Source organism: Leuresthes tenuis, unplaced genomic scaffold (assembly GCF_036924035.1).
Source record: "Leuresthes tenuis unplaced genomic scaffold, fLeuTen1.0.hap1 SCAF_23, whole genome shotgun sequence".
Classification (NCBI taxonomy): domain Eukaryota; kingdom Metazoa; phylum Chordata; class Actinopteri; order Atheriniformes; family Atherinopsidae; genus Leuresthes; species Leuresthes tenuis.
In genome coordinates, this window is record NW_027325377.1 from 9,530,264 (window position 1) to 9,558,145 (window position 27,882).

General features: G+C 39.1%; 1 protein-coding gene across 1 annotated transcript; it reads right to left on the minus strand.

The window, feature by feature from the left end:
- Positions 1-509: 509 nt before the first annotated feature.
- On the minus strand, positions 510-27,876 carry cmah (cytidine monophospho-N-acetylneuraminic acid hydroxylase). The gene is made up of 15 exons (XM_072377567.1): positions 27,763-27,876; positions 14,002-14,212; positions 13,828-13,919; positions 12,390-12,499; positions 11,174-11,364; positions 10,216-10,296; positions 10,043-10,109; positions 9,833-9,914; positions 9,591-9,728; positions 7,851-7,986; positions 6,669-6,812; positions 4,445-4,619; positions 2,464-2,580; positions 1,503-1,618; positions 510-1,357 (listed from the first exon to the last, which is right to left on the minus strand). Exons 2-15 carry the CDS (start codon positions 14,205-14,207, stop codon positions 1,219-1,221), a joined length of 1,794 nt encoding a protein of 597 aa, XP_072233668.1. The 5' UTR covers positions 14,208-14,212; positions 27,763-27,876; the 3' UTR covers positions 510-1,218.
- Between the last annotated feature and the right edge of the window lie 6 nt (positions 27,877-27,882).

Consider the following 27,882-nt stretch of genomic DNA (forward strand, 5'->3'; position numbering starts at 1 on the left):
CAAGGGTACCTGACCACACCACTAGGCACAGGTGACGATTTGCATAGGCCAGGGAGCATTTACATTGGACGAGGGACCAATGGGACTCAGTGCTGTTCTCCCACATTGAGCAGAAATGACGGCCGCCAACGATGTTGTAGACGTCAAGGAGAGCCCTAGGCACTAGCCACTGTTGTCACCAGACAAGCTTTTGATGGTGGTTGTGTTACAGTGTAGGTAGGTGTGTCTATCCAGTATAGAACTGAATATAGTCCATACTACCCGAATAACGTTATTAATCCATTGTTCCCCTGCATGAACAACACAGGCCTAATTTAATCTTCATGGATGACAATGCTTCAGCTCATCAAGGTCACATCATTAGGGAAAGGCTGCTGGAGACTGGGGTACCTCAAATTATTCATATATAACTGTGAGGAGGGCAACTGTTCTGTTGTCTTCAGGACCAAGAGTCAATGTAGATGAGGCTGGAATCAATGAGACTGGAAGCAAGAGTCTTTCATAGAGAATATTCTTTAATACGGTGTACACCGGGTCATACAGCTTGCACGCATCAGAGGTAAGACCTCAAACAAAGAATCCAAGTCCTATTAAAGGTACGTGCAAAACAGCACGTCTGTCTTTAGGTGTTATTTTCTTCATATGGTTTCTCTAAGGAAAGTCCAAACGTATTGACATGTCATATGTTTTCTCTGAACCCACTGATACCATATATCACAAGACTGACACTTCCGAGATCCTGCAGCATCAATCAGGTCCACCTTTTCCCAAAACATCCTTTCACCAACACAATAAATTTCATTATATCCATCTGATGTACATAACTTAGAGTATCAAGCAAAACATCTAATAGAATAGAAAGCATGAAAAACAAAACTTATTACCATTCTGTTTTGTATCTCAGAGAGTGTGGATTGTACACTAAAAAAAGTGTTGTATTGATTGTGTATTAGAACAGTTATTTAGTTAATTTGAAAGCAACTAAGTTAATTTGATGAAAATATTAATCAGTCTTCAGTGTGCTGATGTATTGCTGTCAGCTATGGCAGCACCATCTTGCTCACTACTGCGAAGACATTTATACAGAGTTATTGTTTAGTGGGGTAGATTACATAAGTAAAACCAGTTTAATCTTAATACCTCGCAGATTTTGTAAACAGATTTAGACAGTTAACCAGGAAATGGGTTATTTCATCTCTATAAACCTGCACTGCATATCTATAACACTGCACATAAGGTCAGTATTCCAATCTCATCAAATGCCATGTTTGTCTCCTGGATGAAGGTCACCTGCCGCAGAAACTGGTCCCAGTCTGGTTTGCAAAGTGGTAGCTCTGTCTGGAAGTGATTCCAAAACCTGAAGGGCAGACAGGAGACATTTTTGGACATTTACAAGACAGGTGCAGAGCAACTAATCAAAGCTACACAGATGTTTCTGTTAACTGTGCTGCCATCATTCAATACTGCATTCTGTTAATACTATCTATGAAGTGTGTGTGTACTTGTGGTGGTAGACATCCGGGTCTCGGCTGATGTGGTTCTGAAAGCCAATGTACAGGTCGTCCCAAAGGCGGCCGTGCAGCACCACGTACCTCATTACCCCAACCCGGTTTTTAATCTTAAAGGAGATCAAGAAACGTCAGGGTTACTTCTCTTTGAAAGAGAATTTTTAAGCAAGAGAGATTCCATGTTTCTATGATTTACTCAAAGTGGGCACCTTTTGTCAAAAGGACTTCAAACTGATGTCCTGTAAATTTGTTGTTTAACCAGCTGCCAAACCATCAGTAGATTTATATTTAAAGAAGCCTTTAGGCCTACAGTAGTTGATTTCATACCAATGCAGCTTGAATTTTTTTCCCCCATCAAGGGGAATACTCAAAAAATATTAATTGACTCTTAAAAGCACAGCAGTGTAAAACTTTAGTTGTGTAAAGTTTAATAGAACTAGGGGCTGCAAGTAATACAGGAAAATAACATTTTGATGCAAGACGTTATTACTGGATCAGTTATATGATCAGTCATGTTTTCCAAACCTTAAATAAGTAGTTTTCAATGTCTAATCTTTACTAGTAATTCGTTTCTTCAGCTTGACCATCAACTGTGTAGACTTTATTGCTTGACACTATGCTCCTGTATTTTGTAGTTATTTTGTATTTTTGTGGAAACAAATAAATAGATTAAGCATTTTTTGTGACTACCACACATTTAGTCACAAGTCTGGGTTGGGTCGACAGACTTTGTTCATTGTGCAAAAGTTGAGCTTGTGGGTAACTCAACATTTTTTCACCTTTGAAGATTGTAAACTTCAATGCTAGTACTTTTCAAATACAATCTTTAATGTTATTTTTTAAAAAAGTATTTTACCATTCCTGTTTAACCCAAATCTTTGAATATACTGTTTGACTTCAAGGTGATGAAGTGGAAATACCTGCAGTTCCAGCTAAGTGCTCCACAGTGACTCACCTCCAGGTAGGAATGCTCTCTGTTGGGCCTCGTGGTGGGGAAGGACAGGTCCAAAAAGTCCACCAGGTAATCATAGCCATCAGTTAGGGGTTCAAAGTTGTCATCTGTTTCAATCACCTATATGAAGGTCCGTTAATAGTACCGTTAAAAGGTTAAAAAAACAAAAAGTCAGGCTATAGAGTTAAAGCAGCCAAAGCGAGAAGGAAGGAAACGTGTAGAAGAGGAAACAAAGCAGAGCACTATCTTTTTAAAATATAAATGTTGTATGCTATGACCTATGACTGTTCAGAATGTTTCTGTTGAGCTGAAATTGTCACACCTGCTGAGGAGACGTAACCACCTGTACACCTGATCCTAATCACCTTGATTCCCAGCTCCTGCTAAGGATCGGGCTTCCTCCAACACAGCGCCTCTCCTTGTTCCATAAGTAGCACCCCTAGGATTGCCTGGATCCTTTCCCTTGCCTGTCTGACCTGGATTGCCTGGACCTAGCCTCAACCTGTCTGACCTGGATTAAAAAATATAACAAAAAATAATCTGTTTATTCTACTGCTGTCTCACAGTCCATCCCTGCCTCAAGCATGACAGATATTTGATAAATACATTCATGGTAGAAAAATAAGCACACCTTTGTTAAATCTAAAAGTTCAATGTATCAAGGGAATACAAATGATCATAATCTGGTCCTGGCCAAGACCAGGCATTAAACATTAAATAAACAACAACATATTATACGGTGTAGTATGCCATGTCTAAGTAAAAACACAGAAGCCGTGTGTAAAAAAAGAACTACAAACGTCCTTCCTGCTTCCACAGGAATTAAGAGGGTAAGTAGCAGCCAGGGCCAGCTAAGAAAATACACTTTATCAAATGATCATCAACAAGTGTGAGTACCCCTATAAAAGAAGAAGTTTTATCAGTTTGCAGATCTGGAGCATGCAGGTGTGTGTTAACACAGTGCCAAGGGGGAAAGAAGTTGGAGTCCATCCAAGATTATTCATGAGTGGAAAAATATTACAGACAGTTGCATATATTCCCAGGACTGGATGTCCCAGCAAGTTCACACCAAGGTCAGACTGGGCAAGGCTTAGAGAAACTCAGACTCAGCTACATCTCATCTATAGTCCTCAGTTACCATGTTAAATGTTAAAGTTCATGGCAGTACAATTAGAAAAAGACCAGACAAGTATGGCTTATTTGGATGTCTTGAAGGAGAAAGCCTCTTCTCTCTAAAAACAGAAAATGATCACCTCAAGTTACTACTGTTAAAGGGGTTCTACTACTATTGAATTGTGGGGTGGACTTAGGTTTTTTACAAACGGCTTCTGCATTTTAGCTTAGTTTTTTTTCTCACTCCATACCCTCATAAATGCTGTTCTGATCTTGAGCTAAACTTTGAGTACGATGGACGTCTTTACCGGAGTGAATGAGCTGTGCAGCAGCGACACGCGTCAATGAAGTGTAGAAAGCCCCCCCGATGGCCCCGGATAACAACAACATGGCAGCTATGAGCTAACAGTGTAATAATACGTGTTCATTCATTCATTCGGCTTAAAGTATTGGTGAAATAAAGACAGATAATGCCTTATTTAGAGGCTGTATTGTCTATGCCCTGTTCACTCTCGTTATCTAAATATCTTCCAAAGGACGTCAACTTTCACCAAACTGTTATCGGTGAGTAGATGAACATATTTTATGCCAGAAATAAGGTCCAAGTTTAAAAAAACCCACAAACTTCTCTTTTAAGCTCCTATCTTTTAATCTGTTTATATTTTACAGCAAGGAACAGATTAGATTAAGGGTATAGCGCCATAGATAGTGCCCATTATACAGCACCACAGTTTCTTGAAATACTAAAAAAGAAAAACTAAAACAAAGTATATGCCACAAAATGAGAAGTTATGCTGTTATGTAAGTTTATTCCAAGAAAGAGCAAAGAGTTAATGCAGAACAGATAACGTTGCCTGTCAAGTATATTTACCCGCACCACAAGGTTGTAGTTTTTAAAACCTGTCCAGGTGTAATAAAACTGGATCCAGGTTTGATGTTTGAATATCTCACAGCTGATGGCACTGTTCAGTTCATCCACATACAAGTCAAACTCCCAGGTGTCCTTGTAGATTTTTGCATTGGCTGGGGGGTCAGTAATAGCCTCACTGTGATTGGTCAGGGTAAAGAAAGTAGTAAAGGATATATTAAACTGAGAGTTCTTAAGATTTCCCTTCTTAGCTGCTAATTTCAGTTTATTACAATCTGGATTGTAATAGACTGAACTACATTGGTAATAATTACAGGACACTAACAAAGTTAAATGATCTTACACTAAATTAAGTACTTAAGTCGCTGCACGTCAGTGCTTTCTGACAGAGGTCATTTCTTTTCTCTAATGATTACATGAAAATATAATTGGTCTAGCAGTTTGTACGCATTTTTGTTCATCAGGGTTTTGCTTCAATTTTAAATAAAATAATGGATGCTGCAGTGTCTCCACTTTGCTTTGAGACAGTTTGCGTTTTTTAATGACAGAATGTTGAGTGAGACAAATGTAGGGGCTCGGAAGTAATTGAAAACACAGCTACAAGTATTGTTTGCCAAAGGGGGCACAATTTGTCTCCATTTCCACAACGTTTGATGTGTTCAAAACATTTTGCAAATGCCACCAGGTGTCGATTCAGGGCCACCTGTTGGGGGGAATTTTGGGCTAATAAGCTGCATTCACACTTGAAAAGTCATTAGGGTCACTTGTGTATATGGGTCATTTAGATAATTGTCATCTGTGAGTTGTTTACCTGCTTGAACAACATGCTTTGAACACAAGATTTAAGGTGCCTTCTTTGCGAATGTAGGTTTTTCCCTCAAGTATAGCACCTAAAATGCAGTACTGTCTCCCAGCCCCTCCCATTCTTACTTTGAATCTTGTGACCACAATCTTAGATGTTGGTCCAGATTTTAATAAAAGCCTGGTGGCAATACACTGAATTATGATAATATTGTAAGCAAATAAGCAAATGGTGGAAAGTTTCAAGAAAAAAAAAAAATTCTAACCTTTTTGTCACAAAATAGGGCATTTATTTGTTGCTGTGTTCCTTTTAGATCTGTCATGTTTGTTAGTTTGTTATAGTTTAAGTTCCTGGTTTAGTCTTTAGTTTTGCCATGTTTCCCTTACCCTGCTATCAAGTTCACTCACATCACCTGTCCTTAGTCTTTAGTATTTAGTCTCCAGGTTTTTCCATGTTCCATTGCCAGATCCTCACCATCATCAATGCCACAGTTGCCTATGTCTAGTCAGGTTTGGGCTTATCACGTTTGTTCTCATGTTTTCCACAGTCCTAGTCAGGTTTTTGTTTTGTCATAGTTAAGCTTTTGTATTTCAGCTCAGAACAAAAAGAAAAAATGTGCTGGTTATACATGAAAACCATAAAAGTTTAACTCTTTGATCTAATCAAAGAAGAGGAGAAATTGTTGGCGGTGAAATAAAAATGTCTTTGCAGTCTGGTACATTGAATTATAACATGCAAATATCTGATAAGATAGATGCCAGGTTTAAGGAAATATGAACGCAATGTAAATAAGTAGCGTTTATCAAATTGATCTCATGAATGGAATGAGGAGAAGTTTTGAAAAAAAAAAAAAGAGGCAAAGCAACTGCTTTTCACAACTGCCTTTCACAACAAGCAAGAGCTGGGTGTGCCTGCAACGAACATTTGCGAGATCAACAGGGAAGTGTTTCCTTTAAAATCCACAAGTTGTTGTCTCCAATTTTCTGAGTTTTGGTAATTCAGTGCAGAATACATTATTTGATTTCAGTGTAAATGTACTGAAGCACAGCACACCTGAAGAACAAAAAATATGTGTCTAAACACTCTCAGCCTAAACGGTATACCTGTGTTGACTTCAGTGAGCTTCACACACTGCTTTTATTTGTAATCACTTTTCTTAATGTACACCAGTCTGGTTCACCCTCTTGTTCATCTCGGCTGTCATTTAATCTCAGCATTTGCCTTTTACTGTGGATTTGAAAGATACCTTTCTGTGAGTTACTTCCTGATTCGTCCCCCACTGCCAAAGTGGAAAACTCCAAAGCCGAACAGGCCATCCAAAACAAAAGTGTCTTTAGTGTCTTCACCTGTTGTATTGATAAGTTTTTTCCCTCCCAATTTTGGTAATCATGAAAAATAAACAAGCATTTGTGAGCTGTTGTCAACCTGTTAGTTGGGTCTTTCAGAGCAAGGCCAAGGTCTAGCACAGCTCCTGGCTTGGGCGTCCATGTCCTAATGTCTGGTGCAACCTTGTTGATGAGCGCATTGAGGTCCTCTGCTCGGTTTTTTATATTTGTATCCTTAATGTACCTTTACAAACACACAGGTAGAAGAAACAAAGACAAATAGACACTTTCAGAAGGACATAAGAAGAATGAGCTAGTTTATAAATCATTGTTTAGGTGACAAAGTTACTCTTAAAGTCCCCCTCGGCTAAAAATTTAGTTTTTTGCATAACCATGTGGTATTTTTAATGAGATACAAGACATCACAAATGCAAAAACAGTCATCAACACTATGGTGAATGATTACCGCTTGAATCATCATCTTCATTCTCAAAAATACAAGTTCAGCGAACTCTTCTCTGCACAACAATGCTGGAACCATTCCTGATTACGTGGTAGGTGGATCTAAGGCATGCTGCAGGAGAAGTTGGTAGAAGCTAGTAGGAAAAACAAGTTGGCGTGTTTCCCCCTCGTTGTTAAGATAGCAGAGTTGTTGTGTTCTGTTTGTGACTGTGATGGCATTTAATCAGATTCTGTGAAACTGTAAGAGAAGGGATATTTGGTAAATTAATTAATTTTAATGTATTGTCTCAAAATGTTGGGGCAGTGAGTCCTCTGCTGGCTGAAGTTAGCTACCGGTGGGAATCCACTGGCCCTTTACCACTAAATTAAAAGAGAACGGTCCACCAAAAGTGAATGTTACACTCACAATGTGATGACCAAACAGTAAGAGGTGCTAAGTTTTTCTCACTGAGCACTACAATCATCGACAGGGACAAAGCAAAGCTGTCTTCTCTGGTGAGAGATAACTCACAAGCAGGACAGATACCCTCCATCCTAGCTCTCCAATTTGACACTAAAGTAATACTGCTCCAACCCTTTATTCAAAGGGCACTCTGGGATATGAGAGTATTAAATATTATATTTTTTTCTCTCTATCCTGCTCTCATTAGCAGTAACGGGGAGCAAAATGACTCAATATGAACATGTGATGTTTGAATAAAATGTTTATGAGAACAGCATTCCAGTTTGTAGGAATTTGAGTTGTGAAGGCCATTTAGCCCCCTTTTTTGGCTTTAATTTATCAGAGACTGACATTGCACAAACCCTGACCAAACCCAACTTGTCTGAGGGATGAGCCTCCACAAAATAGCCAGCAAATGGGCAGTAGATCCTTGGTTGCAGGGATTTAACCAGCAGCGATTTGTAATTGAGTAGCTTCTTCCTTTCGGTCTTAATGAATTCTGCCTTCCACGAATCTGCAAAAACAGTGAAACACCATGTGTCATGCCAGCAGTGTGGTGCTCAACAATAATCTTTTCACTTTGTTAAAATTGTTTTTATGTGTCTTCTTAGAAGTGTTCACTTATATAACACAGACAGTTAAAGTTTTTCTTGCACCAGAGAGTTCACTAAAATACCTCCTAAGGATCATTCTTAGGCGCACTTTGTTTAAATTTTCCAAATCTACATTGATTATACTATCTGATATGAATCCCATTTTGCTATTAAAAAAACTTACTTTCTTCATTTACTACTGATTCTGGCCCTGTTAATTTGAATCTAATTGAAGCCCCCTTTTAGAGCATAATATTCAGGAGTGTAGTTAGTCTTTACTGCTCTTTTAAAAACTTTCCTCTGGAAAAATAGTTTTTTAAACTGAGCTGGCTGTGTTCGTAAATCAACTGCAAAAGTCTCATTAGCGCTTTTATTGATTCACGACCATGTGCTAATTTTCTCTGTTTAGTAAATTTAAAGCATCCATATCAAACTTGCTTAAATATAGACATTTAAGCAAAGCAAATCCCCCGATCATCATTTGAGCATCATAACTTTATTTTTAGCATCCCTCCTATTCTTTGCATAACGGTTTACAGACCACCCCAGTATTCCATTTCTTATATCAGTGAATTCTCTGATTTCCTATCAATCATTCACACCACCTACAACAGGATTTGAATAACTGGTGATTTTAATCTACACGTTGACAACACCTCGGACCCAGTATCCAGAGAATTTTTAAACCTCTTAAACTGCTTGGATTTTAAACAACATGTAGCACAGCTGACCCACAAAAGAGGACCAGCTCGACCTCACTGGTACTGTTTTTAACTGGTTTGCTGTCTACCTCACAGGTCGATACGTCTTTGTAAGTATGGATACATGTTCCTCAGTAACCCACGAGATCAAGTGTGGGGTTCCCCAGGGGTCAATTTTAGGTCCAATTCTTTTTAATCTTTACATGCTTCCCCTCAGGGATGTCACCAGGAGGCACGGCTTCAGCTTTCATAGTTGATGCCTCTGCTCCTGTGTGTTTGTGTGCGTGTGTGTGTGTGTGTCTGTTTGTCTCCGTGTCTCTCTGGGTATTTATGGGGGTGGGTGGGTTGGTATGTTCTGTCATTGTTTTTTTTAGCCTCTGTGAGGTACTTTGTGTTGCTTTTAAAGTATGAAAGGTGCCATATAAATAAAATATGATTTGATTTGATAGATCTGATTGATACAGGGTGTGATTATAAATATTTTAGCCAATTCAACCAGACAAATGATTAAAAGCTGAAGGTGAACATGTGACTAAAAATAAGAAGTGTTTAATTGGCTTTCCTTCAGTCAACAGTGTTACACCAGACAAGATGTTCATAATTTCACCATTAAAAACTCTACTATTCAGTTTCCATATAGTTTAGGGATAGCCTAAATGCTGCACCACTCGATGCTGCAAACACACTGCAATTCATTTTACAATTGCAGACAGAAACGACATTCACTACTATGTAATCGAAGTGTTTGAGAGCAGTTGTGATGCATGTAAAATGTTAAAACTATACTGTACTGTGCATTGAGGTGTGAGTGTAGTAAATCTCACCACTGTATTTCCCTCCATAGAAGGTCATGGGGAATCCAGATGCTCCACCAGCAAAGTCGCTCATCATCAAGTCCACGTTCTGTGGTAATCTGCCCCCATTTGGCCTGGTGCAGTCCACAGTGTTGAGGATCATGTGACCTGCAATTGAGAGGGATTCTAAATATTTAACCATGGTATATTCATTTTTCACTCCAATTCTAAATACATCAATCTAAATATAAAAAATAATTCCACGTTTGTACCCTTATAGTCAACAATGATGCAGGTGTCCATTTCAGGATGTACACCATCCATCAGAATCATGAATCTCAGGTGTTCATCAATCTGTGGTGATATGAATAATTTATATTGTATCACAGGAACAGTTTTTATCTAAGGGTGGAATTCTTCTCAGTTATTTTGTATTATCAATATTGTACTTTGACTTGATACGAGAAACATGAGAAACTTACGTTTTGCCATACACCAAAAGAAGTGACATGGATATTGGTCAACTTGACCTGGCTTTGCTCCAAATACCTGTTACAACATAGAAGAAAGAGGTTGATGTGAATAAATGTAGCTTATCTTCATTCAAAATTAAGATATTTAACATTGATAGATTTAGTGTAATGGAACCACTAACCAAAAGACTGGTCTGGATGTATCACCGACATATATGGGGACATCTGGCCTCCTCTCTGACAAGACTTTCAGAGTTGGGTAACTGGAGGTGATACAAGACAGGTCAACCAATATTACATTGTCTTTTCTTCACTGACAACTTTTGAATTTCATCTTGTGTTAAAACTGTAGGCAACTGAATCACAAACCCTCAACAGCATAATTTGGCTGTGAAAATGAAAAATGATTAAAGAGACAGCTCTACTGTGATTGAATGCCCGTCAAATTAAATCCTAACAAAAAGAAGAAAACATTTCACAAGCCAATGAAATTAATTAGAGCGGGAAACTGCAGGCTTGAGTATCATGGGATGGTGGTTCTGCGAATGGTCTTATTTTCAGCGACCTGGCTATTCTCTGATGCTTTCACAACAGTGTCATCGGCAGGTCGTTTGGCTGCTTGTGGGTGAAGCTGTTGTTGAGTGCTGTCAAGCTGCAGCACATTACGGATATACTTTATTCAGACAGTGTTTCATCATTTTATCCCTCATGAGGCATGGCTCCAGATGAACAAATGGAGAATAATCCTTTTCTTCATTCTTTCACTACACGTCGCCTCTACATAAGTATCTAGCTCAACGATGACCATTGATTTTTTTTCAAGCATTCTTAATAGTTTCTTATTTTCTCATTTCTTGGAAATCAATGGAAAATATTGATGACTCATCTTGCACTTGTGGGAATATACTAATTTTACATCCAGTGTAAACAGTACTCCTTGTAAGTTTCATATTTCATCATGCAGCCTCAAGTCTAACTACTTTGAATCTAGATTTTTCAGTTTATATGGCAGTTGGTTAAAGCCTTCCAGCTTACTGACTTCACACCAGTGTGTGCATTTCTTTCCCTCCTCCAGTATAAGGCTACATTTATGGCATCATTTCATAACATAGTGTATGTAACAACAGTGTAAGAGTTTACCTGAGGTGGTCAGAGTGCATATGGCTGATGTAGATGAGATCTGCTGCACACAGTCTGTCTAGGCAGTCTTCTGGTGGCTCATGGAGAAGCCACCAGCCTCTGGCAAATGCAGGACCCATCAACCAAGGATCAAACATGAACCGTTTCTGTCCGAGCTGAAGCTCCATGCAGGCATGGGTGATGTACGTTATCTGAAAGGGGAGTTTAGCTTTTCCAGGTTACTGGTCACAGAAGTCACATTTTTGCCATTATGGTTCTTTTGCTATGGCAAACAGATCTGACAGCATTAACCTTTATTTAGAAAATGTTCACTTTCAAGAAGTGTTCACAAAATGTAAGAGAATTGTGGTTATTGTCATTACTGTCAAATCCAAATATACAATCCAATAAAGCAGAGGTCATCAATCTATTTCCATAGTGAATCATCTGTCATACTGGCAAAACTCTCTTTTCTTGTGTGTGTGTGTTTAATGTAGGGTCATTAACCAAAGCTATTTCTCAACCACAGTAGTATATTGTCAACTGTTGACACACTTATTAGAGATATAACGCATAGTATATGTTATCGTCACATTAATGATCACATTAATAAAAAAAAAGTCTTGTTTCTATGCAACTAAACTGCCCAATCGAGGGATAATATGATGAGCAACATTCGTGACATGTTCCAGTGAAGCAGGTGACAATAGCCTGGATTAGGACAGTCTGACCGTCTTGCCCAAACTCCAAGCTAATATCTGGGACATGTCAAATTTGTCCTTTTCCACTCACTGTCACGACAGTTCATTAGGAATCCTGCAGCTATGTGTTTGACTTCTATTTGGCCCAATATCCTGTGTTCATTGTCATTGCAAACGATTAGTGTTTGGTGTTATATTTGCATTTTACTTTCTTTTTTTTTGTTGCCTTTTTGCAGGTCCATTTATGGCCTGATATTAAAAGCTTCGCAGCCTAGGGACAGTTCATGTCCAGGTGGTTGGGGATCCCTGCTTTACTGATATAATGCACACAGAGAGCAGACATCAGTGTAACTTCAAGGTTTTGTCTAAAAAGAATGTAAAGCAAACTGTTTCCAAGCCTTATTTCTTAATCTTTAAAGGATTATAAAACACACGACTGAACATTTTCAGTCAAGTATTTACTGTTTTCAAATGTTTTTTTCTATTTTCAAACATAACAACAGTTCTTTTTCAAAGTGCAGTAAGGAAATACAGACTTTTACTTCTCCTTCCTGGAGCTCCAGAGGCTCTCTCGGGGCAGCCAGCCAGGGGTCAACCGGGCTCAGTTCCACCAGCTGAAGCCTGCCATCATCCGTGACCTCTACCTCTGTACGTGTATGTGTGTGTGAGAGAGAGAGAAAGAACTCAAATTTAGCAAGTTGGTTAAATTGCTGACATGTTTAACAAATAATACATAGTGCGTATTCATATTTGGTTTTTCATTTGTCACAGCCTGCTTAAAAAGGGTAAGACATACCCAAAAAAATTAAAGTGTTTTTACAAGAATCAAGACTTAATATACTTCTAACACAACCAGAAGCTTATTGTCGTAATAAACACATTTTTGTGTATAGTTGCTCATCTGCATTTGTACTTCTACATCATTACTTCACTAAAACATCTTTCTCACTCTGCCATATCCTTATCTGTTTTGTCTTGTAGAGGAACTAAAGAAGGTTTGCAGACAGGTGCAAATTAAATTATTTACTGTAGGGGGGACCGATGCCGAACAAGTTCAACTTGTTTACTTTTCAACACACCCTTGCTGATCCTATTCACGCCCTGACTTGTACAGTACATTTTAAATCTGAGTGAGATATTTGTGAGTTTTAAGTTCTTTTATTTCCTTGACATTTACAGTGATGTGATAAAAGACAGGATACTGTATTTTATTTCTTAGCTTGTCTGTATAAGAATAATAAAGAAAAATCTGGTCCTCTCACATCTTAATATTAGATAAATCAGATAAACAACAAAGCACGACAAATTACACCATGTAATTAATTATTCATTATGTCCACCCCATGATTAAACTACCTTTAGCAGCAAAATCTTGAATTGATCATGTCCTGTATATACGTATATATATATGTATAGAGGGTGAAGACGCCAAGAGAAACATGATTAAGCTTTACTAAATTACTTGTTTCAAAATTGACAGAGTTAGAGGCCGACCCTGGCACCCATTTAGACAGCCTGGCATATGTGGTCTACGAGGCACAATGTCTGACAGTTTTAACTATTCTTGTAGTTTTCCCTCTGTTATGGTTTGAGCTACAGGAAATGAAAGCCTCCATCTGTAGCAACCATATGCAAGCTGATAATGCGGACTATCTGGCAAAGAATGGGGAGGAAAACCAAGTATTTATACATAAGATAATTTAAAGACTATAGAAAACTGGTGTGTCAGGGCTGCATGGCATCCCCTCCTCCTGCTGGTAGATGGAAAACCAGGAAAATAAAACAAACACTAAGCAGGTCGTGGAGTAGCAGCTGTGGCTGTGACAAAGTCAACGTCCAAAATGTGCTGGATTCTGTATTTTCACGTTTGCCATGCAGGTTTTCTGTAACAAATGCTCCAGGCCTATGAAAAAACATCTGAAACACCTGGAGCACAAATTTGAGCTACAGGTAAAATCTTGTAACACAACTTACCAAGCTCGTCTTGCAAGAAGCTGTCAGGTGGGTTCACATATTTCATTGTTGACACATTTAACTTCCAATTATGTTTAGTGCATTTGACAGTCCTGTAAGAACAAAGTAGCCTGTTAGTTGTAGCTAAAAGTTTTAGTGACACAACTGGTGTTCATTCTGGCAGACTAGCCTCACCTGCCACCCAAGTCCTCGATGTCTTTGATGAATAACCCCCCTTGATGTTTGCATTGATTCTTACATGCTTTGAAGCCACCATTACTCTTGTAGATGATGTAACAATTACCATCCTCTGGGTTTTTCTTGAAATTGACTCCTTCTTTGAGCAAGTCCACTGCCTCAGCTTCCAGTGACAGCACCACCTTTGTTCCCTGAGCAGTCATTTGACCTAAATGTGAAACACAAGATCAAAGTGAAAAAAAAGTTCAGGTTCAACTCAAGTGAAGTGGCAAAGTTTAAAGTTGGTTTAACAGTGTTACAACATATATAACAACTCCAAACTCTGCCCTCTTGTAGATGGACGCACTTTCAAGCTTGGTGCACCCCAGAGGCCTGGGTGCGAGAAGGTTCTATGCATTATCTTTGCTGTCCCTCAGACTGTGCTCTGCTTGACAGAGACCTATGATGTTTCTGGGAACTGTTGAAGCCACTTTCCCAGTTTGGGCATCACAGCTCTGACTACTCAGATAACCACTTTCATCAATGTTTTCCTTTGCTCTCCATATCTTTTCAATTTCCTCATTCAGTTCTTGGTATTTTTCAAGCTTCTCATATTCCTTCTTTTTGTTGTTGCTTTAACTTGGGATGGCTAAATCTATCGCTACTGCCTTCCTCTGCAGTCTGCTGACCACCAATGTCTGGGTGGTTAACCATCACCAGTTAATCAATCTCGATCTGGAATTTCCCACAGGAACTTGTTTCTGTGATTCTTCACCAGCCTTGGAGGTGTATTCAACTTTGACTTTGGGACTTCCTGCTCATAAGTCCTGCAGAAGTTCCTGTACATTATTCACACCACTTGGTTATGGCATGGTTAGTGCCTCCATGATGTCTTTCAGACCAGCCTTTTTGCTCAGTCCTGGCATACAGAATGATGTCATCCATGTGGAGAAGCAGCTGGTGATTGCTAAAATTTGGAACCAGTATGTATAGCCACTCTTTGACATAATCTAGCTGAGGGGGTTCAGGCCTATGCAGAACAGTAGCAGAGACAGAGCATCTCCTTGACAGATACCACACTTGATGTTACCTTGTGCATTGGACTTTGAAATACCCTCAAGCATTATCTTACATAGTTCCACTGAGTTGTCTGGGTGTCCTGTTAATGTTACAGAATCTCAAGAATTGTAGGGTCCATGTGTGGGGTGTGGAGTTATAGGCTTTCTTGTAGGAAGTCCAGGCATTGCCCAGATTTTTTCTGAACAAGAATTGTTTGAACTGATAGTGTTATTGGTCAGTAGTCGGTGTTTAGCTCCTCTGCTGTTGCTTCCAATTCCCCTCTGGGCCCCACTCATGAGGCATGTGCCTATTTATCCTCTATGATGCTTCCATGTTGTCCAGAGGCTTATTGTGGAGATTTTTTATGATTAGGTCTTTCTAGAGCTTTCAAGAATCCATTGGTTCACATTCCTGGTAAATGTAGCATTGTCTCTTAACAAGAATCCATAAATGTCTGGGAAATGGAGAAACCAGTTGCTGGCCATTTGAGAGAGAAATGTTGTCCAATTCCCATTCAATTTTACAAAGACTTAGACTTAGTGTGTCACTTAGATTACATACACTTAATTGAACTAATTACTAATCATTCACATAATTTCATAATACTATCATTAGATAGGTTCAGATGTGTACTGGAAGAGAGTTTCAAGTGTGGTGGCTCTCAGTCTTTGGAAAGCCAAATCAGCTCTTGTATGGTTATTCAAATAACCAACTCACAACTGGCTCTAGCACTGGAACTGTTTTGGTTAAAAGGGATATAAGGAAATTATAAAGGAAACTGTCAGAACCAGGTCACAATTATTGGCTTCACATCAAAAGGAGGGATTACAGATGAAAACCCCATCCATCCATCCATTTCTGATATAATTCAATTATATATTCCTTTCTTGTCAAGATGAAGTCAAACTGAAAGGGGATTTCAGTGCTACAAGCTAGTTTTACCCTCTAATCTCCTTCTCTACCATTTGGTACCACCCAGTTTAGGTAAAAAATAAGTACATGTTATGCCATTACTTTTTCAAATGTTCATCATTTTACCATTTTCACCTCAACCATTTGTGAGTAAGACATTGATTCTGATTATGTTTCCTGTCACAGTCTGCTCTATAAGTTTATGTTATGTCACAGTTTGTTTAATCATGTTATGTTCTAGCCATGTTTTTCCCCTGCCACCTCGGTTCACTCAAGTCACCTGGCTCATTGTTCACAGCTGCACCTCATTCACTGATCACTCCCTCCACAGTATTTAGTCTTCTGGTTTCCTTTCAGTGACTGCAGAATCCTTACCTCACTTCATGCCTTGCCACACAGATAAGTCTCGTTTTGCATCATAGTCTTGTTTAGTCATGTTCCTTTGTTTGTTCATAGTCTCGTTTTGTTTCGTAGTTAAGTATTTTTGATCCGGCTCTGCTGCGCTTTTTGTTCTTGCTCCTTGTCCCCTTTTTGTAAATAAATCAAGTTTTACTTTAAAGAACTGCATCTGGGTCCTACCTCTCCAACGAACCGTGACATTTCCTTCTAGAAAACTAATAAATGCAAAAAAAAAATTTTTTCCCTTTGTGAAGGGTAAAAAGCATTCATTGGCTTTGGAGTAGTAATCATGAGCTGGTGTAACAGGAATTTCCTGCCTAACTAGTGTTCTACACTGTACACTTCTACACTTAAAGTGTCACTTGAGGATATATTTTGCCCCACTGGCAACAACTGTTACCGAAGTGTATCACTGTCATTTTCGACTCACAATAAAAAATCTCAAAGGAACTAATGCAACGTTTTCCACTTATATGCTAGTAGACAACTTAGACAAAGGTTTGGACTTATAAAAAATCGTTTTCCTATCGCATGACATCATCTACTTCCTACTCTTTCCGGCTGAAGACATGCCGGATTCAAATCCTCTTGGAAAGACGTAATTTTAGCTTGTTGCTAACTAAAGGAAAACACTGTCTGTAGGATTGCACCTAATTTACTTATTTAAAATTGTAGAATGATGTACAATGGCTCATTTTAGTCCTCTTAGAATACTCTTCCAAGCTAAATAAATTCACAGGTATTCAAGGCCTCTGTCTATAGGACTTTGATAGTCAGAAATACATGCACATGACACAGACTGTGACAGTGACCAATCTGATGATGAAGCCACTGGTGACCATAACCGCCTCCCATCGAGATTACTGAAATGTGAAGGCTTTCTACCTAATTCAGACATGCAACTGCCAAATCCCCCCGATGATGATCCTGGGTGCTTATCCTCAGTGAGTCAGACAGAGACTAGAAAGGTCAGTGGCACAAATAAAAAGGTGACCAGTCAGATCACTGGGTCCATGCTCCACAAAACCAAGAACCAAGACAGGAAATTAAAAAAATAAAAATAAATCAAGCCACCACCACAAGCCAACAAAAAAGATCAGATCCCTCGCTATGTCCCCAAAGAACATGATCCTGGCTTCACATCAGATGATCCAGTGGATATCTTCCTCACATTCTATCCCAAGTCCCTCAGAGATGCCACACTGGAAATGTCCGGTCGCCATGCTGAACAAAAAGGGAAAACACTCAACCTGACAGAGGATGAACTTCTGACATTCTCTGGTATTCTGTTGACCAGTGCATACAACACAGTCTTCTCTGGTCAGACCATTAGGATGTCAGCAACACTGCACATCATTTGTGTGTGGAAAGTGTGATGTGCCACTACATGTGGAGTCATTTCCTGTTTTATTTTGAAAGCACTGACCTTCTCCTCTCGTTTCAGGTATCTTGTCCTTCCTCCCGTGTCAAGCGTCTCATTATCTTCCCTGATTCCCAAGTGTTTCCACCTGTTCCCCTTGGTCCCCCATGTGTTCAAATAGTCTGCGTTTCCCTTGTATTGTGCCAGTATGTTGTCTCTCCCCATGAGCTCCATTACCAGCCATTTGTCTTGTACCTCGATCCACAGTTCCACGTGCCTGCAGTGAGCGATCCACCTGCAGTGCTACCTTGTTCTGTAAATTATTCTTATCCCTTATCCCTTTGTTTATTTATTAGCTTTGTTTTTTCCTCCGTGAGGAAAAAATGAGTGATTTTTGTTGTAACCATTCATACTTGCCTCCGTTAAAGGAGAGTTTTAAGTTTATCGGTAAAGTTTCATAGTGCCTCTGTTTTGTAAAGACTGCGTCTTTTGTTTCAATCCGCCTCGTTAGGAGAGCGTGTCTTTGTTTTGTAAAACTGTTCATAGCTTTGTTATAATTGGCTTTGATCTTAGACATTATAAATTCATATTCTGTATTTTCCTAAATAACCTATGTTCCTAGCTGGTACTTTTCCACTTTGCTCATACTACACAACAGATGACCTTAAATGGTCCAAGACCTTAGAAGGACATAAACAACTGGGTCAGACAAAATATCTCTATTAGGGCAGATAGGTCTGGTACATTAGATCCACGCCTAAAACAGCACTCACACACACACACACACACACATTGTTTATAACATCCAAAGAACACAACAAGGACAGCAGCTGGCCTGAGCAAGTCACCCAAAACTGGCCAATTATACTCTGACAAGTGTGAAAACAACTTCTGTGAGATAAAGCTGAATATAAATATAACATGTTTCCGGATATCGGGCCTCGGCCTGACGGATTTCCTGCGGGAGCTCTGGCACTCCGAGTCCAGCGCTGCAATATACTTTACTTGTGACCACTAATAAATACTTTTTTAATAAACGATTTCTCCAGCTTGTTCTTGAGCTTCCAATGAAAAAATCGTGTCCGATCGAGGACTTCCGGAGCTGGTTGGAGGGGACTCTTCTTTAGACAATTCAAGGCGCCTAAAACACAAGGTGAGCAGAAAACCTCTTGTATCAGGATATGTGAAATTTCTGCACATTGGTCATTCTAAACTAAATTGTCTGAATTAGGATGTCCTCCGATCACTAAATCAAAAGCACAAAATTTGTGTCTACAGGTTTACTAGGTGGTCACATGTAAAGTATAAACACATAGTCTCACATAGGGAGAGTCATATGTGTCCTAGTTTAGTACAATTTGGCCAAATAAAAGACATAAATTAAGGTAACATAAATTCATCTCTGTCTTCTAAACTGAATAGGAATTAGATGCCAATGGGCGGGGTCTATTAGTCCGCTATCGCGGTGTGAGTAATCTCGGTATTACTGCACGACCGGATGTGAGTAATTTCTGTGCAAGAGGCACTTGGACCTTTATCTGCCATCGGCGGTGGGTCTGTATTACGTCACTATAGACTGTGTGAGTAATTTCTGCGCACAAGGGCGCTTGGACCTTTATCTGCAATCGGCGGTGGGTCTGTATTACGTCACTATAGACTGTGTGAGTAATTTCTGCGCACAAGGGCGCTTGGACCTTTATCTGCAATCGGCGGTGGGTCTGTATTACTTCACGTTTAGTGGTTGGACTGTAAAATCCGCGATCGGCGGTGTGTCTGTTTTTTTTTTGTTTTTTTTTCTCCGCAATCGGCGGTGGTTCTGGGGTTGTTGTGCATAGATGATACACTATGGGTTTATCTCTGCATAAGGACACAGGGCTAAGTTTTATTATTTTTCATGAAAATGTGGGGTGGTTTGCTACTTGGTTGATATTTTACTGTGTTAGTGGAAGTGTATCGAGCAGTCGAGACTGATCGAGAATTCCTACACTGACACAGATCTCAAGTGGTTCTGTAAAAGGGGGGCATTGGAATACAACTTTAGCTAGGGTGTTACAGAGATTGGTGAATTAAAACGGGAGAACCCCCAGCGATCAAGCGCACAAAGTAAAAGATTCTGTGTAGAAGCTTCTTGGTCGGGTCCAACACTCGGGCATTGCGCCATTCACCCATTCTGATTAACACGTGTAAACATTTAAACATGTCACAAATCATAGTTGATAAGTGGAAAACAGGTAAACCCGGCTCAGTGGGGTCGGTATTGTTTAACACCTTGACTAGATGGATAAAAAAGGTTCCTAGAGAAGATGAAAAAGGAGGGACAGATAGATCTGTAAACTGGACGAGAGAAATGCAAGGGAAAGGAATGTTTGGAGGGTGTGAAAGTGCTCCTCCGCAACGGAGTGATTTCTTTATGTTTTCAAAACAAGCTACAGGCAGTAGGAATCAAGCAACAGCAAAGCTAAAGGAGGCAGGTTTATTCCAGAAAGCAAGGGCAGATAAAGACGAAAAAAAGAAAGAACATTTCTTGCAGACTGTCAGCATTTTTAGGAGAAGTTAAATTCTGTATTCAGACGCAGTCCTCTGCACCACTACCACAGCATGTGCCAGACACAACGTCATCTTTTCCAGGGACACATCCTACTACACTAGAAGATAAGACACATCTTCCTAGCATCACGCTCAATGACAGAAGCCTGCCATTTAGCAAAAGAAAAAACTGACCATTTATACAGATTCAGCATAAACAGCTTAGGCTGTACATGTGGACATGTGTAATTGGAAAAGACAAGGTTAGATATCCTTAGCTTTGTCATAAATGCTCTCACCCTAAGATTATCTCATCCCAACCCTGCTTCCTTCTTCCCCCATTCAGCCCTGAGAGTGAGGACAGATTCTGATTGGTCATTGGCCTGTACTTAAAAAGTACCAGAGTTACATATAGTTATTTAGTCGAAAAATTTACAATGATAATGGAAGTTTTTACTAGAGCATTTATCATCAATTCAATCATTTATTTTTAAATAAATTTGAATGGGAGAAATACCACATTGAATGGACAATCTGAAAACCGCTTTTCCATCCAAGTATCACAGTGAAGAGATAAGAAGCAATACAATGTCCAAAATAAATCCAAATGTGTAAAAAAAAAAAAAATCCAAAATAAATCCAGGAAGAACAGACTGTTTAAAACTAAACATTAGAACCAGTTTGTTGTTGAATTAGGATTTAACAGCTCTCTTAAAAAGTTAAAGTCAGACAAACAAACACAGCATTTAAATCTTTGATCCTTTAATTGAAAAACTGCCTGAACAAAAGATGTTCTACAAATTGAGACTATTATTTCCACCTGAAGCAGGTCTGAGACCGGACAGTCAGACCATATGACATATTAGAAAATATCAGGATTTAACAGCAAGGTCAGACAGATAGGTGTCAGACAGTTTACCATCTTAAAGCATTAAAAGGTTAACCTTTATTGTGTTAGAGATCACAGTAACGGGACTTTTAATTTAGCTGATCTAAATACTTCTCCTCTGCTTATTTTCACCAATTCTGAGTTAATATTCATCATCAGTATTTATATTTGATCTCATTAAACCATTTAACTATTTAACTGCAGCAGATCTATGAATTAATGGATCTGTTATCTTAACAGAGCAGCAAAGTGCTTTACAGAAAGGTTTAAAGTGAGTTAGATTATTAGGAAATTAACAAAAACACGGCAATAAAAGGCACAACGAGAGTCAGATATCACCAATGAGTTTCTTAAAGAAGAAATTTAAAGACAGCTGCGCTGCAGTAAGTCTGACTCATAACAAGTCAAGTCAAGGTTTGTTTTCATGGCACATTTAAAAACAGACACAGCAACTAGAGAGCTATACAGCTGAACAATATATTAATACTATTAGCAAATTCTAACTCTGCAGATAAATATTAATTAATCTAACAATAAACATTGAATAAATTAGTGAAATAAAAACAAAAACAGAGTTTACAGTTAAAGACATGCCTCTATACCAGACATGTGTCACTGGAAAAGGAAAGGCTTTGTGACCTCAGCAGGCACCCCGGTTAAACACTTGAATCAATTACTCGAACTATATTATGCCATACTTGAACCAAAACAAGTTGCTATAGTCAAGTGCAGAGGACATCAAAAGGGAGATGGGAGAGTAGCGAGAGGCAACAGTGCGGCAGATAAGGCAGCAAAAACAAAAGCAGGGTATATTGCATTTAACCAGATGTCTCAGAAAACATTGGAGGAAAAATCACAACGAGAATTATGTTTAGAAAACATTAAAGAACTTCACGAAGCAGCGGCACCATCTGAAAAGCCAGCATGGAACGAAAAAAATAAAAAAGGATTCCACAGGACTCTGGAGGAATCATGAAGGCAAAATAGTAGCTCCAACTGGACTACTAAATTTGCTATGTCAAGAAGCACACAGTAGAGCACACTGTACTAGCTCAAAAGTAACAGCGCTAATTTCACAACACTGGTGGCATCCACACCTAAAAGACACAATAAAATATCTTGTGCAATCTTGTGAAATTTGCAAGCTGTTCAATCTCAAAGCAGGACTAGGTAGTTTCCCAGTACCTGATGCCCCTTGGAAACAGATAGTAATTGAGTTTACTGACATGGGAGCAGCGAACAGGACTGAAGGTAAACTATTTCTTCTAGTGTGTGTAGCTCCCTTTTTTAGATGGGTAGAAGCCACACCTACTAAAACCGAAAAAGGAAAAGAAGTCATTAAATGGCTTACAAGAGAAATTATTCCAAGATTTGGGGTACCAGAAGTGATAAGATCAGACAATGGTACTCACTCACTTTTCTAATGAAGAACTAAGAGAAGTAGAAAAGATGTTTGGAATTACACATAAGCTCGGTGCAGTCTCTCACCCAGCTTTACAAGGACTAGTGAAAAGAGCAAATAGAACCATCAAAAAGGCCGAACAGAAGTCTGTGCAGACACACAGTTAACCTGGGCTGAAGCTCTACGTATTGTGTTAGCCTAAGATTTACTCCAAATGCCACCATGAATGTTGTCATGTTGTCCCACATGAGGTCATGACAGGGAGGACACACCCTGTCCATTTACAACTGCACCAACAGGCTCACCCCTTGTTGTACTACAGTATGGAAACTTGTGTGAATGTGAAACAACTGAATAACACGGTGATGAGGATATCTCAACAGGTTACATAAATACTCACCAAGGAACAGGACCAGGAATGTGAACAAACTTAACTGGTCCTCTCCTCTATGGACAGGACGCAGAAGCTGCAACACATTGTGTAAAGGTATGGTTGACCGAGAATAGACTGAGTAACTGGATCCACAAGGATCACTGTACTCAGGCTCAAGATCCTGCCGAAAGAACATTAACTGAGGTCCAGACTGACTTAGGAACCTCACCTACTGACAAAGACTAGACCATGGGGACTAAAACTCTATCAGAGACTGAACGGACCACTGACAATGAAACCAAAGGAAAACACTACTGTGGAGACTAGACTGTAGAACCGCAGTAGCAGAAACAATAATGGTTACAATAACTAATTTTCACACCTCTCCGGTGTGCAAGTCAGACATTAAAAGCTCAAGTGACAAAGAACTACAACAATAATCTGGACACACCCTCTCTTCCCACCACTCCACACCAGGTGACTAAAAGATCTCTGAAAAATGGCAACAATCCACTTCAATTGCAATTTATTGAGAAACAATATGTACAATCCAATCTGTGCTCAGTCATGACATGTTGGTCGAAAGAAAAGGATATGAATGGGATGAATAAAATGTTCTGTGAGAACAGTTTTAATCATGTGCTCTGGTCCATTCGAGAAATTACACGGGAGATGACCCAAGTTGTTTAATCTGGTGCACTTAATCAATCAATCAATCAATCAAACTTTATTTTCATAACACTTTTCATACAAGAAAATGTAACACAAAGTGCTTCACAAGATAGAAGAAAATAAAACAAAACAGTGAAATCCAAGGCCACATACAGACACACACACGCACATCTATACGCACACACACACCCACATACATCCACACATACTGGAAGAAAGAAGTAAAGATTAAGTAAAACATAATAAACTGAGGCAGAGCTGCTCTAAGTAAGGTAAAGCACAGAGCTTTGAACTGCACGATTAAAGGTCTAATTCATGTCAAGAAAAAATAAGAAGGATCCTGAACAATTTAGCTAACATTCCAAAACTGCTACAAGCAAAGAAAAATATTACAAAATAATATCAAGAATCTGGGCCCTTAGGTCAAAGCATGCATGCAAGGTAACAGTGATCAATAACCAACCAAAGATCTGATGTCTAACAACACAAGCACAATGCTGTGGCACTGCTAAGGAAAAAGTTAGCAGCACAAGGCCACATGGCTCATCTAAAAAATAAATAAATGAGGAATTAAGACAAATAGAAAAATAGAATAAACCTTTGTCTTTGATTCTAATTTGTATGGAAATATGTTATTGTATCATGTGATGTTATAAGAAACTCTGATGTCACACCGTTGGTACCACATGAAGTGTTTCTAATTCAAATGGAAAAAAAAAATAATTAAAAATTAATGCTGATCCTGAACTGTCTGTGGATGGCTCAGCATCACGAAACACAGCCACTGGTAAGAATTAAATAGAATTTAGTATAAAGTAACAAGTGAGAATTAAGCAGATCATGCTGAAATTTTATCAAAAACACTCTGAGCCGAATTAAGAGGACAGACAATATTTATCCCAAAAAGGTTAATCAGTTACTCATTGAGAAGAAATGGCTGCTTTCTTGATGTGGTGCTGCTCCCAAAATTAAATCTAACCACAAACATTTCTGTCCTGCAGCAGGACATACTGTCCTAAAACATGGTTTCTATCAATCAGTTGTTTTGTTTTTCATTTATTTTTATTTTATTTTATTTTATTTTATTTTATTTTATTTTATTTTATTTTATTTTATTGCACTGCACCACTCTGCACAATGTTATCATAAAATTTTCACTCAAAAGAAATTGTCAGTTTTTACACTATCATTACTCATCTGTTCTCAACAGGGTCATATCTTCATATTCACATCATGTTTAAATGTCTGTACTGTATTATTTTGTGTTTTGTGATGTTCCTCTTTAGTTTAATGATTTTAAGTAGACCAATTACTAATCATAGGAATTCATACATACGTCCATTGCCATTGGTGTGAATCGGCTGTTCGGAGCGGGACCGTAGGCACTGAAAGGTAATTAAGTGGTCGGTCGCCAAGGGGGAATGGGGCCATAGGAGAATTTTCCCGGATATCAGCCATCAGGTTTTTCGCTCCTATTCGCTGCGAACAGTGGACGATCCTGATGGTGATGTTAATTGCCTTAAGCACTTTTTGAGTTTCAATATTTTATGAATTGTTGTAGCTTAGTTAATTATTGTTATGTGTTGTAATGGTACTTATGGGTGAGCAGGGTCTTGCCACTGCTTAAACCACATATAGTTTTGGGCCAAAATGAACTAAGATTCTACACAGAGATTGGGTTAGGGGCCACATACACACACTCATTTTAAGACATATTGAAACAATGATTGATTTATTCCTTGCATACACGTACAGGCGTGATACTTATAGCTTTTAAGAAATGTGCTCATTGCAGAGTTATGATCAGTTGAGTAATGAAGGTTGAACTATTCTGGGAAAGAGGTTCTGTTCCCAGCATCATGATAAACACTCCTGATACAGAAAGGTTTAGCTAACGCATTACAATTATTTTACACATGCATATGCAATGAAAACTTGCTTGCTGCTGATAATCGCAAAGAAGAACAGCTTACACATAACAGCTCACATAATGAAGTTATATCAAAAGGGGGATAACAAGAATCTCCTGTCTGGTTGTGCTGCACCTCAAGGTAGTTGGCCACTTGCAGTTTGGGGACCTGCTAAGTTGGCTGCCGCTAACAGGTGTGACACAATACAGAATATAACGGTCCTACCTCATTTAGTTGACATGATTAAATCATGTCAAAAGGGGGAGTTGTTATAATTGGCTTTGATCTTAGACATTATAAATTCATATTCTGTATTTTACTAAATAACCTATGTTCCTAGCTGGTACTTTTCCACTTTGCTCATACTGCACAACAGATGACCTTAAATGGTCCAAGACCTTAGAAGGACATAAACAACTGGGTCAGACAAAATATCTCTATTAGGGCAGATAGGTCTGGTACATTAGATCCACACCTAAAACAGCACTCACACATACACACACATTGTTTATCACATCCAAAGAACACAACAAGTGTGAAAACAACTTCTGTGAGATAAAGCTGAACATAAATATAACATGTTTCCGGATATCGGGCCTCGGCCTGACGGATTTCCTGCGGGAGCTCTGGCACTCCAGCGCTGCAATATACTTTACTTGTGACCACTAATAAATACTTTTTTAATAAACGATTTCTCCAGCTTGTTCTTGAGCTTCCAATGAAAAAATGAAAAAAAAACAGCTTTTCTGTTTACCTCCCAGTGTGGAGAGATCTATGTTTTGTAACTTTCATGGCTGCGCTCCTCCTCCGCCATAGTTACTAAGGAGAGCGCTTAGGTTTTCCATTGCTCCATTTCCATCCGGGAGATCGTCCTGCCTTGCAGTGCTATTTAATGGTAAATGGACTTGTACTTGTATAGCGCTTTTCTAGTCTAACTGGCCACTCAAAGCGCTTCACTACATGCCGCATTCACCCCAATCACACACACTCATACGTAGTTAAGTATCTTAAGACGTGCTTTTCTAATAATTCATACACACATTCATACCCCAGTGATACACTGGGAGGCAACGTGGGGTTCAGTTGTCGAGGACGCTTCGACATGTAGCCTGGGGAAGCCAGAGGTGGGCGACTGCTCTTCCTCCTGAGCTACAGCCGCCACCAATTTAATAATTTTTAATAATGAAACCATCTAGGAATCCAAACGACCCTGTGTCCAGAGTCCTCGTGGTAACTGACACTGATTAAAATGATATGCCTTACAACTCCGAAAAAAACCTGGGCACAAATGGGTTAATCAAAATCTTTAGAATTTAAAAGACAAGCTTCATGTGCACTAAAATGATCTGTTGACTCAGATCAACTGATTTTCAACAGCATATTACTGTATCTCATCTCTGTAACTGCCTCCCCCAGAGGTACTTTCAACTGCGGTTTTCAGCCACCTCCCTCGCACTACTTTTAACTGCCGTTAACCTCAACTTCTCATTGCACCTACGTTTAGCTGAGACAAGCAAGAAAGCACATCGCTCCTGTAGTTGAAAGTCATGTGTGAAAAGGCTTACTGACACCATGAGTGATAGTTCAGAAACTGGCCATGACTTTTCCTTTTTTTTTTCAAGAAGCAGACTTAGTCATAAATATCAAATCCAGTGGAACCGTTTTCTAGAATAAATAATCAACCCATCAATAACACTGCACTTTCATAACACGCTCCAGCACAAGGCTTAACACAAATGGCCAAAACAGTGAAGCGGAAACATGCCTCAAAATAATGGGACAGCCGCAGACTACAGAAACCGAGAAACACATCTGAACATATATAAAACACGCGGAGCCCAGTCATGTGGACATGTGGCAACTTTCTCGCCCTCGAATATTCCTGGAAGATTTTCTGGAAATGTGAAAGGGAAAAAATGATTTTAAAAAAGTTAAAATAAAGCGGAACAGCAGAGCTGCAAAAGTGTTAAATGTATCAACATGATGCCTGTGAAACTAGGCTTACGTTACTTTATATCGCTAACTGGAAGGTGGAGGTTAATAAAAGCATGAATAAATAAAAATCTCCCTGTTCTAGTCTGAGTAGTTTGTGGGGGATGAGATGTTTATACACCTATTTTGCTGTTAGATTAATTTAGTCGCATTATTTACGATTTAGCTTTTATTATGGCTGCGAGTTTATCAGTTCTGTGAGCGTCTTCACGGGATAATTCATAAAGCCACTGTCGGTCTAAACCTCATCTGTGAGAATATTTGAAAAACAGCATTTAAACTCACCTTTAAAAGCATGTCACTCTCGCTAGAGTCCGCGGGAAGTTACTGCGTCTGTCAGAGGTATATTTAGTGATGAAAAAGAAACGTTTTTTTCGTAGTGCGAATCCCAGACTCTGTTCTACG

Bases quoted from the DNA above. Each gene is read 5' to 3' on its own strand.
- cmah (XM_072377567.1), bottom strand. From the start codon at position 14,207: ATGACTGCTCAGGGAACAAAGGTGGTGCTGTCACTGGAAGCTGAGGCA. The intron at 11,365-12,389 runs GTCTGTATTTCC...CTCCCCTTTCAG, and splicing joins TCCAGGAAGGAGAAGTAAAA to ATAACGTACATCACCCATGC. The intron at 4,620-6,668 runs GTTGACAACAGC...GACCAATCACAG, and splicing joins CTGAAAGACCCAACTAACAG to TGAGGCTATTACTGACCCCC.